The 17,466-nt window shown below is 36.1% G+C and overlaps 2 protein-coding genes, 1 long non-coding RNA gene and 1 other non-coding gene across 7 annotated transcripts; all 4 read right to left on the bottom strand.

Annotated features, from left to right (window-relative positions):
- Positions 1 to 2,868: 2,868 nt before the first annotated feature.
- On the bottom strand, positions 2,869 to 4,740 carry LOC125186504 (uncharacterized). The gene is made up of 2 exons (XR_016136372.1): positions 4,318 to 4,740; positions 2,869 to 3,237 (listed from the first exon to the last, which is right to left on the bottom strand). It is a non-coding gene; the product is annotated as an uncharacterized LOC125186504 (long non-coding RNA).
- Positions 4,741 to 5,344: 604 nt separating this feature from the next.
- On the bottom strand, positions 5,345 to 5,540 carry LOC148930124 (U2 spliceosomal RNA). Its single transcript, XR_016137458.1, has one exon. It is a non-coding gene; the product is annotated as a U2 spliceosomal RNA (small nuclear RNA).
- An 895-nt stretch (positions 5,541 to 6,435) lies between these two features.
- LOC148930125 (nucleobase-ascorbate transporter 2-like) lies at positions 6,436 to 9,397 on the bottom strand. The gene is made up of 14 exons (XM_089066243.1): positions 9,133 to 9,397; positions 8,944 to 9,041; positions 8,662 to 8,838; positions 8,468 to 8,568; positions 8,305 to 8,380; positions 8,176 to 8,235; positions 7,910 to 8,094; positions 7,734 to 7,830; positions 7,558 to 7,644; positions 7,414 to 7,472; positions 7,248 to 7,339; positions 7,088 to 7,165; positions 6,848 to 7,008; positions 6,436 to 6,779 (listed from the first exon to the last, which is right to left on the bottom strand). The coding sequence occupies exons 1-14, from the start codon at positions 9,221 to 9,223 to the stop codon at positions 6,567 to 6,569; spliced, it is 1,575 nt and encodes a 524-aa protein (XP_088922369.1). The 5' UTR covers positions 9,224 to 9,397; the 3' UTR covers positions 6,436 to 6,566.
- A 1,020-nt stretch (positions 9,398 to 10,417) lies between these two features.
- On the bottom strand, positions 10,418 to 15,227 carry LOC125212456 (uncharacterized). 4 transcript variants are annotated; one of them, XM_089066543.1, is made up of 8 exons: positions 14,662 to 15,218; positions 14,519 to 14,579; positions 13,789 to 14,039; positions 12,875 to 13,079; positions 11,504 to 11,632; positions 11,331 to 11,401; positions 11,135 to 11,253; positions 10,418 to 10,879 (listed from the first exon to the last, which is right to left on the bottom strand). In XM_089066543.1, the coding sequence occupies exons 1-8, from the start codon at positions 15,049 to 15,051 to the stop codon at positions 10,816 to 10,818; spliced, it is 1,290 nt and encodes a 429-aa protein (XP_088922669.1). In that variant the 5' UTR covers positions 15,052 to 15,218; the 3' UTR covers positions 10,418 to 10,815. The 4 variants fall into 4 exon arrangements, 2 of the variants coding, with proteins under 2 accessions (XP_088922669.1, XP_088922668.1); XM_089066542.1 differs by having other exon boundaries at positions 11,504 to 11,635; positions 14,662 to 15,217; XR_016136257.1 differs by lacking the exon at positions 11,331 to 11,401 and having other exon boundaries at positions 10,816 to 10,879; positions 11,504 to 11,635; positions 14,662 to 15,227.
- Positions 15,228 to 17,466: the final 2,239 nt, after the last annotated feature.

The raw sequence follows: 17,466 nt of genomic DNA on the forward strand, positions 1-17,466 counted from the left end.
AGTTGGCTCGCGGAGCTGCTAGCATGACCCTTGGTCTTTACAACATCCGGAGGATGGACCTCTTGCTACCCCCCTGTTGCATACGACAGAATACCTAGTAGTTACACCGTCCGCCGCCTTCCTCATTCCTTGTTTTCGCGTATCAAAACCGACGGTGCGGGCATACACATCATAAAACGCATAAGCAAAAACAAGGGATTGGAACTTCTGACCAACCACAGGCTTCAATTGTGGAGAACATTCAAGTATAACAAACACTATACATAAAATCAAGACAACAAGCATATTAGAATTTAGTTTCATTATATGATATGAACCATACATTAAATATAAGAAAGAATACATTACACAATACTATTCGTACATTATATAAATCCAGAATTACAACACAGCAGCACATAAAACAAAATAAACAACAAACCCTAGAAGAATACGAAAACAATAATATGGCGTGATACGGGGCTGCTCCAATATGGCGACGACGAGAAGAAGTCGAAACTAATGCTTAAACCTTGCGAAAAAAATAAACACTCAACCCTAGAAGAACTCGAAACTAATGCTGAAACCATGCGAAAACCTTATTGCTTATTGATTTAACAAAAAAACCAAACAAAGGGTTTTCAAGTCACGCTGAATCAGTTTAATCACAAAATAAATTCGTCTAAAATTACCTTCTTCCATTGTTCAAGAACACGAAAATGATAATATAGCGAGCACGATACGGGGCTGCTCGAATATGGCGACCACGAGAAATAAAACCGCTGCAATCTGTATAATTTTCTGCAATGGAGAAAGATTGAAGAATACCGGAAGAAGAGAAAAAATATTTTGTAGAATCTTTGGATTGAAATAATCAAGCACTTACCATAACCGTCTGCATTGTGATTACCCTAAAAGCCCTTATCAGTTTTTTAATTAATTAAAAAGTATAAATCAGCATCTAATTTCGTCCATTAGATTTAGAAAATAGATGGCCAAGATTAAAAAAGGATAATAGAACATTATATGGAAGAAGGATATGAATACATCCCTATATATGTATATATATGGATGTATTCAGATTAATGTGTAAAAAATCTGTTAAAACACAAATCTAATCTTCATCCATTAATTTCTTTCATCCAATGGCCGATTTATATGCCATGTGTAATTAATTAAATCAATTAAAAAATCAAAAAGGTCATAATAGGAAGATTATATTTATACCGTTATTTCCATCCCATGATTCTCTCCCTCCAATTCAGACGTGATATTTCAACATTGATCTTCTTTATTGTTTTTCCTTTATTAAATATAATCCCCCAGAAACTCACCCATATGGAAGATTTATGAGTGAGAGAATCATTGCAGTCGAATTCTTTTGAAATTTATGCATATTGCGATCGAATTCCTTTGACATTATTCTGTTTCATTGTAACTGCATTGACATTATTATTCACGGACGATCGGGAGATATTATTTCATTATAATTCTTTGAATCCTCTAGTATGGAAGAAGACAATTTTGATTTATTATTATGATTTATGAATCGAGATGTTTCACATACCATTGTTTTATTCGTTGTCGTCGAGGGTGAAGGGAGAAATGAGTGGAAGGTGAGAGAAGGGAGGTGGATCGTCTCAAAAAATTGAACGATATTTTGCCGCTGAATTTTCGGAACATGCAGTTTTGAAACTGCTACAGTTTTTAATGTACAGAAAATAATGTACGCGTAATGTCTAATAATGTACAGTTTGAATGGTAAATAATGTACGTGTTTCAGGGAATAATGTTTAGGCTAAGTAGAACTAAATAATGTACGCCAAGTGGCCTTTAATGTACGTGCGTAATACTAAATGATGTACCTTTGTAAGTATTTAATGTTTGGCGAGACTTAGTTTAATGTACGAAAGAATTAGTTTGATGTCTTGTAGCACGTTGCAACCATACCCTTTGGGTTTAGCAATCCATTGGGCTAGGTTGTAGTACCAACCGATAACGAAAACTTCACAAAGAGCAGAGAGATAACTCTTTTCCCTTTAGGTTTAGCAATCCGTTTGGCTAGGGCATATTACCAACAATTTCCTATAATTTCTGTTTGTATCCTTTGGGTTTTTGCTTTCACACGGATCATGATGTACGATATGGCTTCGTAATGTACGAACGACTTAGTTTAATGTACAAAAGGCTTGGTTTAATGTCTTGTAGCACGTTGCATCCATACTTTTTGGGTTTAACAATCAATCGGGCTAGGTTGTAGTACCCACTCACAAAATGAAATCATCACCAAGTGTAGGTTTGAATCATTCCCCTAGGGGTTTAGCAATTCATAGGGCTAGGGTATAGTACCACAACATGCATTGATTTTCATTTTTTATGTGTATTTAGGATTTCATACAGTAAATAATGTAGAAAAATTGGCTTTAATGTACATACATCATACTAAATGATGTACATATGTAAGGATTTAATATTTGGTGGGATTTAAATCCATACCCTTTGAGTTTAGCAATCCATAGGGCTAGGTTGTAGTACTCACTCACAAAATGAAACCATCACCAAGGGTAGGGAGTTTGAATCATTCCACTAGGGCTTAGTAATCCATGGGGCTAGGGTATAGTACCACCACATGCATAAAATTTCGGTTTCTAATGTGTGTTTTGGATTTTATGCAGGAAATAATGTACGTATATAGTCTTATAATGTATATGTCTAACAATGAATAATGTACGAATGTAGTAGTTTAATGTATATTTTTTCGTCAATTTGGTTTTAGCCATTTTGGTAATGTACATATTTATGGTGGTAATGTACAGTACATTAGTAGCAAATAATGTAACAATTAACCTGAATACTTTAACCTAATAATTGTAAGAATACAACAGAGACTACTACACAAAACAATAAATAATTGAATCTTACAAGAACGGCTCTAACTCATTGCCTTTAGTGAACGTTGTGCTACTGGGTTGGTACTACACCCTAGCCCCATGGACTATTAAACCCTTGGGGAATGGATATAACTTCTGCCCCACATCAAACAACTTATAATCTACATTAAAATACAATTTTCGCACATCATAATCTACAACAAAATAATAATGTAGCACATCTTTAAACATCTTTAAAGCTTGTCGTTGCGTTAATGTAGTGGGCATATCATCGTCAAAGTCATCCTCGAATCGATTCTTGCACTCGTTGAACCTATTCTTGCCATCCTAACGCCCTCTTCATGAAGATTTCTTGACCTTTTTGTACCTATTCAGAAACAAAGTGGTAGAGTGGATGAATTGATGTAGAAATACAACCCTTATATGTTGCTTTGAAAGAGTAATGTACTACATTAATGTCATAATGCACTAAATTCATGATAGAATGCATAATAATGTTGTAACCAAACTGATTTGGATGTGTGCACTGTAAATTATTTATATAATAATGTAGCAACATATGACATACTAATGTCCACATATAATGTATCAAAACAACATTAATATCAGTAGTAGCTATTCATGTACTAAAGTGTGTCCATAATGTTCCATACAAACAATATTCACTGCTACTACACTTAGAGTTATTGATTTGTATTGACAAAATGTATATTTATAACATAACAATGTAGTATCCAATGATGTACAAATGTATGGTAATGATGTAGCAAACCAACATCATGTACAAAACTTAATACATATTGTACCATAAATGTGTCCATAATGCAGCAACATAACATACCATAATGATTTCTACAACCTTAATGTAACAAAACTACCCAAAAATGAAGCTTCACCCAGAAACGGTAAACAAACAATGTACACTGCTTTTGTGTAGAAAACTTCAAAGTTTGTTTACCATAATGAACCTTTAGCGCATAATAATTTATTCCATTGATGAACTAAACTGTATTGATGATATAACATGAATGCGATTTTGTTACATAATGCGTCAATGATAGGATATAATGTAACTTCTGACATACAACAATGTACAGAAACAGGTTAACAATGTTTATGCGAAAATTTGAAACAAAACAGCAGTTCCCAGAAACTATAAAGAACGAAAAATCCTAGATCAATCAAACCAACTTATAAATCAAATTTGATACCACACAATGTACCAAAACAATCAAACAGCAGTTCCACAAACTTGAATCCACGAGAAATTGAAGCAAACTTGAATTTTGGGCCTTACCCAGAAACTAAAAAGAACGAAAAATCCTAGATCAATCTAACCAATTTATAAATCAAATTTGATACCACACAATGTACGAAAACATTCAAACAACAGTTTCGTAAACTTGAATCCACGGGAATTGAAGCAAACTTGAATTTTCGGGCTTACCTTTTACCCCACAGTCGAAATCAAAAGTAAATTGAACTGGACCCGCCGCCCAAAATTAATTTCGTGGGTATGAACCGGGATTCCTTCGTCGTGGTAGTCGCCGTTTCACCCTGATGAATTCCGATCATGGAGATGAGGGAAGGTACAAGCAGTTTCGCTAGAGTTGGCGGCTAGGGTTCTGCGGGATTTCGAAATGCCAGGAACGGAAGAGAGAGAGAGAAGTAATGGGAGGAGAGAGTGGGGTGGGAATGAAATGATGAGGAGTTGAATTCCCATAAATGACGGTCCTGCTAATTAGAAACCGAATTGTTAAACAATTTTATGCCAAAATTGCCCTGCGATGTACGAAATTAGTGTCATAATGTACCGCCTAGGATTTAATCTAAAACCATTAGATTAGTGGATCCTAGGGTGTATATTAGTCCTATGTTTTATACTAAGGTGGGAAAATGAGGGTAATGCATCCCTATATATATATATATATATATATATATATATATATATATATATATATATATATATATATATATTTCCATCACAGCTGACTATATCCCAAAATTATCTGCACACTCAATGAACAATCAATGCACCTTGTATTGCTCTCATTGAGCTCAGAAATTCGTAAACGTAGTAGCAAATATTCAAATTAATCCATCACAAAACACTGCTCTGTGTTGTGTCTAAAGTCACTAGGAATTTCTGTGCAATGGAAAGCTTGATGTGATCATTAGATGGAATTCAAAAACTTTAGAAAAAATGGGAAAACAAGTGCAAGGCCCTCTGTCTCATTTCTTTAAGCTTCGAGGTAGAGGGATGTCGAAATCCAACTAAGTTATAAAGGATTCAAGAATGACTATGCCAAGTCCAGAGCTACTATGCTGTTAAACGGCACTACTGATGACTCACTTCATAGGCACTTGAGATCTAATATGCTAGGACTATTATATTTAGATTCTATGCTATCCAACTTTCATTCCAATTTTCTCAAGAATTACCCAACAACATCACAAAGTTATAACTGAAATTGGTGGGGTGTGCCAGGCCCAAGCAGTAGTGCAACGCATGGGCGACACTTGAAGGCCCAAGCAGCAAGCTACTTTGACAAGCCTTCCCCCTCAAAAAATAAATTTAATATCGTGTGAGCCAATGGCTCACATATCAGATATTAAACTGATAAGAACAGATACTACACTTGATCTTAGCCAAAAGGCCGAGAAAGGTATGAAAATCATGGACAAGGCCCTTCTTATTTTATAGTCCTCTTCCTTCATATTCATTCACTCGTTTTCGATGTGGGATTAGAGTTACTTTGTCAAATTCCAAAACCAGCTAATTCTCCTTTCACAGAGACAGCAATATATCTCTCTCTTGTTAGGCTTCTGCAGAGGAGACTGGAGAGTAGAGTTGAGTCAATCCGAGTTGAGAAAGGCCCCCTTAGCTAGCTTCTTTGAGGTTCCTTTTTGAGTTTTGAAGTGACTGAGATCGTTGACATAAACGACTTTCCCTTTAGTCAAGGAATCACTGCCTTGTGATCTCCAGGTATCCATTTTCTTCTGATATGTGCGGAAACTCAGATGAAAATGCAACTTCCACGCCTTAAAGTTCATAACAAAACATGGAGCTTCAACGAGTTTGTTGGACACGCAGCTTCATCTCAACAGAACGGATGAGGCAGCAAATCCTTCCAAGTATCTTCTTGCATTTGAGATTTGAAGTTGACATGGCAGCGTATTCCATGTGCAATATTGGAGACGAGAGAGAAAGGAAACATCCAAGCATATCTCCTTCTCAAGCGTTTGAAGAAAGCAAAGTAATGAAACAGAAGCACAATGTGTTCGAGTTCATGAACTTTCAATGAATTGTTCTGGATTTTGATTGCCTCGTCCATTAAATGGCCTCTCACCCACTGAACTCGACCGTTTCAGGAATTTTTCATCTCAGGTAAATTATGCCTTTTTAACAAACAAAATCTATGAGTTGCATGAATGTTGCTTTGTTGATCATCATCAATAGTTTTTATATTCATATTAATAATTTGCTGATTTTTTTGAGTGATATTAGAGTTAAATTTTGTGCTTGATTGATTGCTCCAAAACACACATGACAGGAAGAGGAAGGTGATAGAATTTAGTGCTATTTGATTAACTAACGCGGAATAAATAACCCAAGCCAAAAGAGATGGTTGGAACAAATGAAAAAATAATAGACAAGGGGAGGGTGGTGATCTATCAAAACACTGATAGGGGGGATCATGATGGAGGGAAGAATCTGTTGAGGTTGAAAGGAAGAGTGTAGAACTCCTCGTTGCGAGAGTCTCCTTTGAAGGTTCTGAACTTGGCCCACCAAGGCATCCCGCGCTCCTTGGCGCTGTCCTTGTAGTCCAGTGTGTTGTCGAGGAACACAGAGACGAGGAAGGCCACAGTCGGGGACGACAAGAATATGGTGTTGAGCAGATCATTGAACTGCATTAAGTAATGAGTTATGATGCAATTCCATTAGAAGAAACAAAGGAAAACAAAGTGAAACTGACCCATCCAGCCTTGGTATGAGCAGGGCTATGAAGAGCAGCACTCGTGTATTCTCTGAAGTACTCGGGAATGGACAGTCCAAGGAAGAGAGACACCCCAACTATGAAAAGGTTTCTCATCGAGTTCATGTCCGTGAACTGAAGGAACGACAGCCCTACCGAAGCTGCACCACCAATCAACAATTTAATCACCTTTTACATGGAACAAGATGAAGAGGAGGAACAAGATGAAAGAACGCTCACCAACAAGGCCGAACATAACGCAATAAATAGCTGCAAATATAGTGAAAGGTATTGATGCAAATAATGCTCCAAACTTGCCTGCACGCATTCAAACATGTCACTAAAAGACTAATCAATCTCTTACTTGGGGAGTTGATTTTGATGACATGATAATGCTTACCTAAAATAGCGAAGAAGATCATGAAACCAGCCGAAATTTGGATTACACGACGACTTCCAACTCTAGTGCTTCCAAGAAGACCAATATTTTCACTGTTTTCATGTAGAGAGGTCAGTGAAAGTAAACCCTATAAGCAAAAACTATTGAGACAGAATGAAACACTCACACAGAAACTGTGGATCCAGTAGCGGTCCCGAACATACCATCCAACAGAATCCCAATGCCCTATACATACATACATACATCAGTGAGTTTCATAATGTCGGAGAAGAAAGAGAGGGAGAGAGAGCGAGGGAGAGGGAGTAGAGACCTGCCAGCCGATTCCGCGGCTAAGAACATGAGCAGGAGGTGGTGTGGCACTTGCCAAACGAGACGCTGCCTTATATGCTCCGGTTGACTACATACAAGACAAGAGAAAGGCCTTTGAGAGCAATGTGCAAATTACTAACTTTTCAAAAAAAAAAATGTAATAGAATTTTGATATACCTCAATCATGGAGACTAGTACAGCAGCCATCATTCCAAAAGCATGGCCAGCATCGAATGTAGGCGCGCCCCACTGAAGTGGATATGGGATTTTGATCCTATTCAAGAACCAATCTTTACATGAGTTTTCCATTCATAGAGAGTGGAAATGAAATCCCATCAAACTAACTAACTAACCATGGTGCAGAAGAGATGAGGTTCGCTTTGTCAGTGCGGCAATGCATTTGAGTCAACTCGTGATGATGCTTGTATGCGCCACTCGCTGTTAGGAGATGTGCATAAGCCCATATAACCATCACCGATAGCAGAAGACCGAATCGCTCCAACACCGGGATATCTCTTGTTTGGAAGTGCTTCAAGTACTATTCAACATACCAAAACATAGCCATTTTAGCCAATCATACCTACTTGAGTTAAACTTGATATTGGTTAGTTCACATTACCTGAGAGAAGGCAATGAACAAGATCAGCATTGGAATGCCAATTTCTACACATCGTCCAACCTGAATAACCACTTAGTTAGCTCATCAATTACTTACCATTATTTATAGTCAAAAAATAAAAACACATACCACTGGAAAGCCTCTATCAAGAAGACCAAATCCCACTAGAGAAATAACTGGAACCATCCCAAGTGGACTGAAAAACCTGATCAAGAAACCATTTTTATTCCAATTAACTCAACTCACAAATAAAAGAGTTCCATATTTATCTGAGTTTGAAACATATACATACCTGGAACATATAGCCCACAGCTGACTATATCCCAAAATTATCTGCACACTCGATGCTACAATCAATGCACCTTGTATTGCTCTCATTGAACTCTCAAATCTCTACAAGTGGTAGCAAATTTTCAAATTAATCCATCACAAAACACTGCTTTCTACTGTGTCAAACTCAGCATGCAAGAGAAAAGCAGAACATACCGCATGAGGGTCTGTGATTCTCTGCAAAGATGGATCATGGATGATTGAAATTATAGGGACCATGAATGCCCATGACCCTCCTATAACAGTTGGTAACCTCGTTCCAAACAGGGACTGAAGCAGAGTGTTTACACCTCCAACAAACAGCAATGTTTGAACCACCCTCACTTTATCATCCTAACCACAAAACAAAACTAAAATCATAAATACCTGAAACCTCCTCACAGTCACAGCTGAGCCAACTTCATGATTAGTTAAGTTAATAAAATAGAGTGGATTTACATCGTTTCCTCCCATCAACGGTACAAGAAAGGTTGGAATCATGACAGCCGTTCCCAATGCCAAAATATAATGCTGGAATCCAAGTGCTATTGCTTCCGCTGTTTTCATATGTTTAGAGTATTATTAAATGAAAAAAATCAGAGGCTTAACTCCCACAAAACGAACAAGATGGAGAAGGAATGAGCCTACCCCAAGAAGGATTAGAATCGATGCAATACTCCAAGCCTTGGAGCTGGTCCATTGGTGGATGACTTATTTCCTCTGGTTTTGGAGTAGCCATCACTCACTCTATCTCAAGCTTCACTCACTCTAAAAGGAGCGAGAGCTAATGCAAGTAAGTCTTAGTTTCTGAATTAGATAGAAAGCAGTGGGAAAAGTAAAAGGAAGGATGAAGAAAAGCAGAAAAAGTTGACACAGGAGGAGAGGAAATGAGACAGGGAGTCAATGTGATTGGACCATAATCATGTATTTGAATATTTATATGAACATGTAGGGCGGTTTACAGAGAGTGTAAAGCATTCTCTTGATTTTTGGAGAGTGAATGTTCCGATATTGCCCCTCAAGGAACTGCCAAAACAAGATGTTACCGTTGGACTCTGCATATCTGACTCTACTATTTTTTTATTTGGTGAACTCTATTTATTTAGCAACCGGAAAGTGACTAACTTCTCTTTTTTTAAGAATGATTTTTGATGAGTGAATATTATATACTGCGATGAAAAGATGGTGAATGTTTGCAGAAATATGGAATATACTTTGTCATGGCTAAAAGTTGAAAAGATTGTATTCACGTAATACAGTATTTAATTAGATTCATTTCGATTAAATTACAATTAAAATATCAACGTCTCTATTGCCAGTGGAAGGACAAAAACAGCTTTGATATTCGAGCTCCTCTGCTATTTTATCTCTCTCTCCAACTTTGGGTGGAGAGGGAAGCCGAAATTCATGGCATTTAAGTCTCTTCTCTTTAAGCCCAACAAACATTTTACAAAAGTGACCCACCAAATGTAATGGTACACCACTTTGAGAAATAAAAATTGTTTAAATGTGAAGATACCTGGTCCCCAAAATGGTAGTACTAGTAAAAAAAACATCAAAAGACATTGATTTTGCAGTTTTACTTCTCAATCATGTTTAGATTTTGAGTACGTATGGTATTCGTACTTTTGTTATTATGAAAATTGAATTTATCAACTATACATAGTAGTACGACACTTGCTGCAGAAAAATGATGATTGAGCAAATTTATTTTGCTTTAAAAATGAAGATTAATTGACAGTGGGTTGTGGAAAGGGTGCACTAAGGTTAAAATAAATTTAAGTGTAAGCACTAGCAATAGAAACAAAGTTGGAGAGTGGTCATCCTTATACCTTTCTGATTTGATTCAATGATGGCATTTGACTCCAGATAGTGACACAAGATAGATATAGAACCAATTACATATTACTACAACTCACTATGACACAAAACACACGGAAAGCATAGGCCCATAAAATATCTCTGAAAGATTTACATAAATCAGGCCAATAAATTTCAACAAATTAACAGCCGTTGAAAATTTAAAAACCAAGATATACCTGACACTCACTGAACTATCCAGCCCAAAAAATCGTCCCAATTAAGACAATACATGATCAAGCATTTACTATGTTGGAGTATATACCATTCATTAGTGTCCATTCATTAGTGTAGCCACTAAAATACTGGTAATGTTATCTCAAACTTATCGATGGCCGTTCTGAACATGGTATACGGCCTTGAAATCTTCATGTTAGTAGCTATGGCTAATGTTGGATGTCCAGGCTTCAGGGTTTAATCCTTCCATCTTCATGTTAGTAGCCATGGCTAATGTTGGATGTCCAGGCTTCATTATCTTCTGTCCGATTTTCTATCACTGGATCGTCTATCTTCTGCCTCCTTCCTTCTTTGTTGCCTGTCATCGAACCAATTTGAATCATTCAAATACCTAAATACTAATCCAGAATATTGCAGTATGCAAATGCATTATAAATGTCTTATAACACTCGAGCACCTAATACACAACTGGACAGAAATCAGCCAGTGTAGGGATCATATGCGCACTCTTAAACTCAATGCCAAAATTAGAGCAGAATACTAAGTCAGCAAGGGAGAACATATAAAAGTAATAGGAGCAACAAAACTCCCAATTCTTGAATGATTAACTTACACGAATGCTGAGTATCCACTACCAGCTTTAGCAGCAGATAGGAGAGCTGCATGAGCACCAACAGCAGAAAGATTTTCTTGCCCTCCGACAGTAAACAAACTCTTTTGGTCAATATCCACCTGAAACAAGTACATTGAATCAATTATCTCGAGCACAATTCTCTTTGAGCTGCAAATCATTTTCAATAAAACAAAACCTTGTCCCATTTCGACTTTTTTTTCTGTCTACTATCCCGAGCCCCGTCTGAAGTAGTAGATGGTACATTTACTACACCAGAAACAGCAGTTAATCTAGAGAAAACAGGCTAATAAAAATCTAAACAACAAGCAGAATTTAACAGAGTACTATGCTGAGGAGTAAGATGGGTACCTGGAGTTGGTATGTTGATTTTTGATGTAGGGAGGACATTCCCCAGCTGTACTCCTCCAGGAGTGAACTCTAGCATCTGACTTTTTTTCCTTTCTTGCTCTTTCCTTTCCATTTCCCGTCTCATGTCAACTTCTAATAGGCACAATTAAAAGGGGAATATCAGAATAGATAATATGGTTGTTTTCCCTGAGAAAAAACAGCAATAAAAATTAATATAATAAAATCAACAGCAACCATACAATCAAAGTTAGTAAGGACATAGATGCCTGTTCAAACTTATTATCATAGATTACAATTATTACTCATGGTACAAAGTGATTTTGTTAATGCACTTAGGAACCATGAACAAATTTATCATAGATCAAAGGAAACAACATCCAAAAGAAACAATTAGACCTGACTCCCACAGAAAGCACCATGTACATGAATTCATGTGGCAGACACATATTTTTGCGTGAGGGGAAGAATGAAGGAGAAAAAAGGAAATGGAAGTGATGTGCCTATCTCAGTGGGACTTGACTCAGCAATGTGCATTCAATATTTGGACTTCTAATGTAAGAAAAACACAGGTGCGGAAAAGTGAATCAACAATTCGTTCAGGCTTAAAACTAACACTATGAATGTTCCTTTGTGTGCTTCAATTTCACTTTTCAGATCAGACTATTCTTCTATCCCCTTGCATATAATTTACTACTACATATTTTCAGAGGTGTTTCATTTAAAACATTCAAAATTCAGGCCGATTGTCCATGGAAAATTGGCAGGTTTAAACCTGCAATGCATCTAGAACTCTATGTATCAGATAAAATCCACAAGAACTAGTTCCTAAAAAAGCTGGTGCAGATAGCTATCAAACTTAACTAATAGAGAAAATGAAACGCTAAATACACAAGTCAAGCAAGAGGAAGCCGGGATCCAAATCCAACACTTCATGTTTTGAACTTCATATATTTTCCCCCAAGATTTCTAGGGACACCCTAGAAAATTATATAAGCTGTTAAACAAACATATCATCATGGTTTAAATCGATATCTACTTACTAAAATGCTAAAATTGTACTCAACAGCCACGATATCGTCCAACTTCCTCTTCCATGTAAAATGGTGTGGTCAATGGGGATTCATTTACTTAACCATACAAGCAATAGACTTACATGAGCTTTTTGCAATATATAAGGTAATGAGTATTGAGTAGTACATTTTCACTTCTTTATTTCCCCAAGTGCTTAAGATTCCACGAACACAATGTGACAAAAACCCTGTTTAGACAATAGCTGATTTTTGTTGGAAAATATCATAAAGATTCTAAATTTTCATGACAGCTAACATTAGGAATACATGTAAGCTAAATTCAGGAGACTAGCAATCAAACCTATTTCATCATAGAAGTCGCTTTTGTCATATCCATGAGGGTCAAATACATCTTTACGGAAACAGGATCCTATCTGGTCGATATCTTGGTATGTCACAGCATGCAGCAGGAAATCAGGATTTCGATATTCCTTTCTATTCCGCACCTCTGCATTAAAGCATCTTCCAGTAGTCTTCTTTAGAGCAAGAAACCTACAAATCTTCTCCTGAAACAACAAATCAGAAAGAAAAGTTTAGACAATTAAGTGAGAAGCATAAAATAAAAGATTCTGTAGCATGAAATTAAAAATAGTATGTTCTAGATTGACACACCAAAATGTGAGAACATAAAACACATTAATATATTGATTTATTAATCTCACGCCCCTTCTTCTGCCTATATGTCTGCACTGACAGCAGCAATACTCTATTGCAAAAAGTATATACACAAGTGTGGAACAGAGAATCAAAAAAATCTCTAAGGAACATTTCAAATAACCTTTAGACTATAAAGAAATACACCAGCAATGTGTCCGTGCGGGAGTGCTTCTGACATTCTATGGCTTCTCTCATTCACATTTTTTGTTTTCGTGGTCCACTATACAAAAACATCTTTTTTATGTAACTTTAATTAATACATGTGACGAAGCCATATGCAATACAGGCCTTACCAGAATAAACAGCTAACTAATGTTCAAAGCCAGGACCTTGCGGAGCATCAGATAATCATGAAGTTGGGTAGTCGACCACTCCAGAATCTAGGACTTTGAACATGTCAGAGCCTACGCCACTTTGAAATTCATATTTTTGTGCTTTAACAAACATGGCCGTGTTTACAGTGAACCAAGATTGTTTAAAAACAAAGAAAAGACTTTGTTTTTGTCACATTTCATATGAAGCAGTAGTTCAATTTTAAAATTTCTTTGAACTACTTACTTGCAGTTCTTCTGAACATTTGGCCTTGGGAGGTGGGGGCAGAAAGTTATTCAATGGATCAACATTCTCTTGTTCCTCGACAGAAACCATAACAGCATCCTCAGTACCTGCAGCTTCTGATTCATGTGTAGCATAACTCATGGTATCTGTTTCAGGCTGATCAGCTGGATCCAATGATTGAGGGGTAGCAGCTTGAGTGCTAGGTGTTGGAAGCCGAGCCACACCTGGAGATATCTTTTCTCGTGATTCACCTAAAGCAGAAGCGAAGACTGTAACAACTCTTGCAAAGACCTAAAATAAGCTATAAAATGTTCTTTAGCTTGCATGTAACAGGAACCTAAGTTTTCGAACTCCACAGTCATACACCAAAAGCAGAGGACTATCATTTTAAAAAGCTGAAGGCATGCATTATAGAGAATTATATGTGGGGCGATTGAAGTGTAAATATGAGTTTATGACTATCAGGAACACACTGAAGGATACAGTTAATGCATTATTATGGAGTCTTGGGAAGCTTAACCATTTGATTTGTCAGCGTGCAAACCTTCTATACGTTAATGAGTTTGAAGATTTCTAGTTTGCTAGGAATTATAACTTCATTGTCCCCCCACACCAGAATCTTAGAATTTACATCGAGTTATAAACAATTTTATGCAAGACAAATCAGATAAATACAGAAGCAACATGAGACAGTCAAGAATGAAGACAGGTCTCAAAAGCTTTCACTTACCATCACTACTTTGAAGTTGCTCCCCATCCATTACTCGACCAGTCGCCTTAATTTCGCTTTCCTGCAATCATAATGTGTTAACGACCTAATTTCAGAAACTAAAGTAAAAAGGAGAAAAATAATCAGCCATAAACATAAGAAACCTCTGCTTCTGGAGACATCGCACCCTCTTCATGACCATAATCCACAATAGTCGGTCGACTCTTTTGGCTCTGAACATTATTCAAATCCGAACTAAACTGCTGTGCTTGCAGCAGCTCTTGTGGCGAGAAGAGGGTTTTTTGTGGAGTCGCGGATGCTGGAGGAGTGTAGTCGTTGAATTGACCTCTCTCTTCATGTTGTCGCTGCATATGTTCATTGCCGAAATCGCTATTATTTTTATCGTTTACGGCGACGGCATCCGACGCCGGCAGTGGAACTCCGTCTTGATGAATATTTGCTACTTCCGCATCGAGTTCTTCCATCTCGTCATCTTCGTCGCCGTAAATCGAGAGCAATGCTATGCCCTCCGGTGCTTTCTTCTCGGATGCCATTCCCCCAAATTGAACCCTAATCTAGGGATTTCTTTCTCTTCTTTCTGCTGAACTAAACTAAATCTCTGATTCGATTACAACGAAATCACGAATTAGTGAAGTTTGGGTTTAAATCTCTGTTCGTGATTTGTTAACAAGAAAAAACAGTGAAGAAGAGTGAAATTTTATTATCTTCAGGACACTAATTTATTTAACCGTAATGTTAACAAATAGGAATACATTTACATAAAACATTAATCCATTTATTATGATAGGAGTGAAATTAACAAAAAGGCCAAATATGGTCTTACAAATATTTGCAATTTTATGATTTTGGTCTTAGATCCAGCCAGCCCCCTTCCTTCTCTACAGCTGCAGAGGTGTAACCAAAATATCACTGCCGATCTCTTCCCCAATCGCATAACAGCTTTTAAAATTCCTTTTTGGGATGTTCCAATAAAATTGAGTCATTTCTCCTTTTCAATAAAAAACAAAACGTCTAATCATTATTACTTTATTTCATCACCTAGTTTGATATCTCTTTATCTTTCCTACTTTATTACTCTCTCATACTTTTTAATACAATTTCTTAATCTTCGTGTCCAAAATAATATCTCAACTTAGTTGGGACAAAGGAAGTAATAAAAAGCAAAGTGAACAACTTTTAAGTGACAGACTAAAATAGCAAAACTGAATAATATTTCACGGATAGATGGAGTATATGATTGAATAATTGAGAATGGGTCATCATTCTTATTTTAGTTACAGTGTTCAGATAAACTCATTTCATCTAAAGTGATAATTGTTTCAGTTATTAGTTAGTGAAAATCTACTGCGACTCATTTACTCGATGAATGCAAATAGAGTTTGGAAATTTTTGGCACTATACGATAACACGATACGAACCCATGCGAAATTAATGGGTTTGGGTAAAAGCTTATTGAGTTTGTGTCCTTATATGGTCGACACGTAAGAACACGAAAATTTTGTGTCGTGTTCGTGTTACCCGTTAAGAAATTATATTTTAATTATTGAATTTTACTATTATTTTAAATAACTAAATTTCGTGTCGTGTTCGTGTTGGATTTTGGTGTTATGAAGTATGAATCTATTGATTTTATCACTCATCAAACTAGATTGTGTAATCAGATTTTAAGTTCCTAATCAGATTCAAGGTTTTATAATTTTTAAATCATGAGTAGTTGTTATCTTGTTGTTATTATATTCTTACCGTGTTATCAGGTCGTGTAGTTATAGTGTCGTTATCATGTCGTGTCATGTTCGTGTCGTGTTTGACCCAAGATAGTTCGTGTCGTTAATGGGTTCATGTCGTTAATGGGTTCGAGGGTAGCAGATCGTGTTCGTTTTCGTGTTTGGGATTTTCTTAGCGGGTTGTGTTCATGTTTATTCTTATTGGGTCGTGTCCTTATTGTGTTTACACGATAACGACCTAACACGCACGATTTGTCGTCCCTAAATGCAAATCTAAGTTCAAATCCTAGATGTGACTATTTAAAAAAAAAAATCAATACAATTAAGTTTACTACTATTACAACTAGTATCACCTACGTGCGTTGCACGATTCATTCTATTTTCCTCAACTTATTTTACACAGTGAAATAATTTTATGAAATTATAAACAATATCATCATACGAAATCTTAAAGCATAAAAATATGTAATAAAAATTCATTATATAAATATATATGAAACCAAATAAAAATACATATTGCTTAGTAAATTCAGTAAAAAAAATTTGTAAATAATATGACCAACTAATTAGAATTAATAAAATAAATTTACTAATTAAGAATAAATTCGTCTCCATCTTCTCTTCTGGAATTTCAGTATCCATCCCAACATTTTTTATCCGCTTGTCTCTATCTCCAATAGCCTCACCTTTTCCAGTCATAATCTCCAGCACTTCATCGCCCTTGCCGGTGTCATCTTCTCCGGTCAGATTGCCTCCATCTATATAAGAACTTTCAACAAAAAATAACAATAGTATAAATACATATATTTAAATTTGATGCTAAATTAGAAAATTGTTTGATGGGAACATGAACTTTTGCCACAATAGCAATGTATAAATATATATTAAAATTAAAAGCAAAAATAATATCGTTGAAAAATTTAGAAGAATACCTAAAATCAATCAAAACTTGTGCAGAAAATAAAGCATCGAGTGCGTGAATTATAAACTATCAAATCATATATATAGTCCAAACAAATGAATTGGGGGGCTATTCTAAAACCTTTCAATTTCATCCATTTATGATTAGAAATTTAATTTTTTAGTGAATTCAAATGGAAACGAACATGTAACGGCTCATGCAATTATGTCACTTATAAAATAATTGGCTCATTAATTTGTGATTTAGTTATAGTTAATGTCTAAATTCATTTTTGTAGTGGTAATAGTATATTATTTGGTAAA

Source organism: Salvia hispanica, chromosome 3, assembly GCF_029641045.1.
Source record: "Salvia hispanica isolate PSC_SH4W2 chromosome 3, Shi_PSC_v1, whole genome shotgun sequence".
Taxonomy (NCBI): domain Eukaryota; kingdom Viridiplantae; phylum Streptophyta; class Magnoliopsida; order Lamiales; family Lamiaceae; genus Salvia; species Salvia hispanica.

What these genes read in the sequence shown, in the direction of transcription:
- LOC148930125 (XM_089066243.1), bottom strand. Translation starts at nt 9,223, where the DNA reads ATGGCTACTCCAAAACCAGAGGAAATAAGTCATCCACCAATGGACCAG. An exon ending in TACTAGTCTCCATGATTGAG is followed by an intron (nt 7,645 to 7,733) that starts GTATATCAAAAT and finishes TCTTGTATGTAG; the next exon opens with TCAACCGGAGCATATAAGGC. An exon ending in CGTTATGTTCGGCCTTGTTG is followed by an intron (nt 7,009 to 7,087) that starts GTGAGCGTTCTT and finishes TTGGTGGTGCAG; the next exon opens with CTTCGGTAGGGCTGTCGTTC.
- LOC125212456 (XM_089066542.1), bottom strand. Translation starts at nt 15,051, where the DNA reads ATGGCATCCGAGAAGAAAGCACCGGAGGGCATAGCATTGCTCTCGATT. An exon ending in GCAACTTCAAAGTAGTGATG is followed by an intron (nt 14,040 to 14,518) that starts GTAAGTGAAAGC and finishes CTTCTGCTTTAG; the next exon opens with GTGAATCACGAGAAAAGATA. An exon ending in AATGTTCAGAAGAACTGCAA is followed by an intron (nt 13,080 to 13,788) that starts GTAAGTAGTTCA and finishes TTGTTGTTTCAG; the next exon opens with GAGAAGATTTGTAGGTTTCT.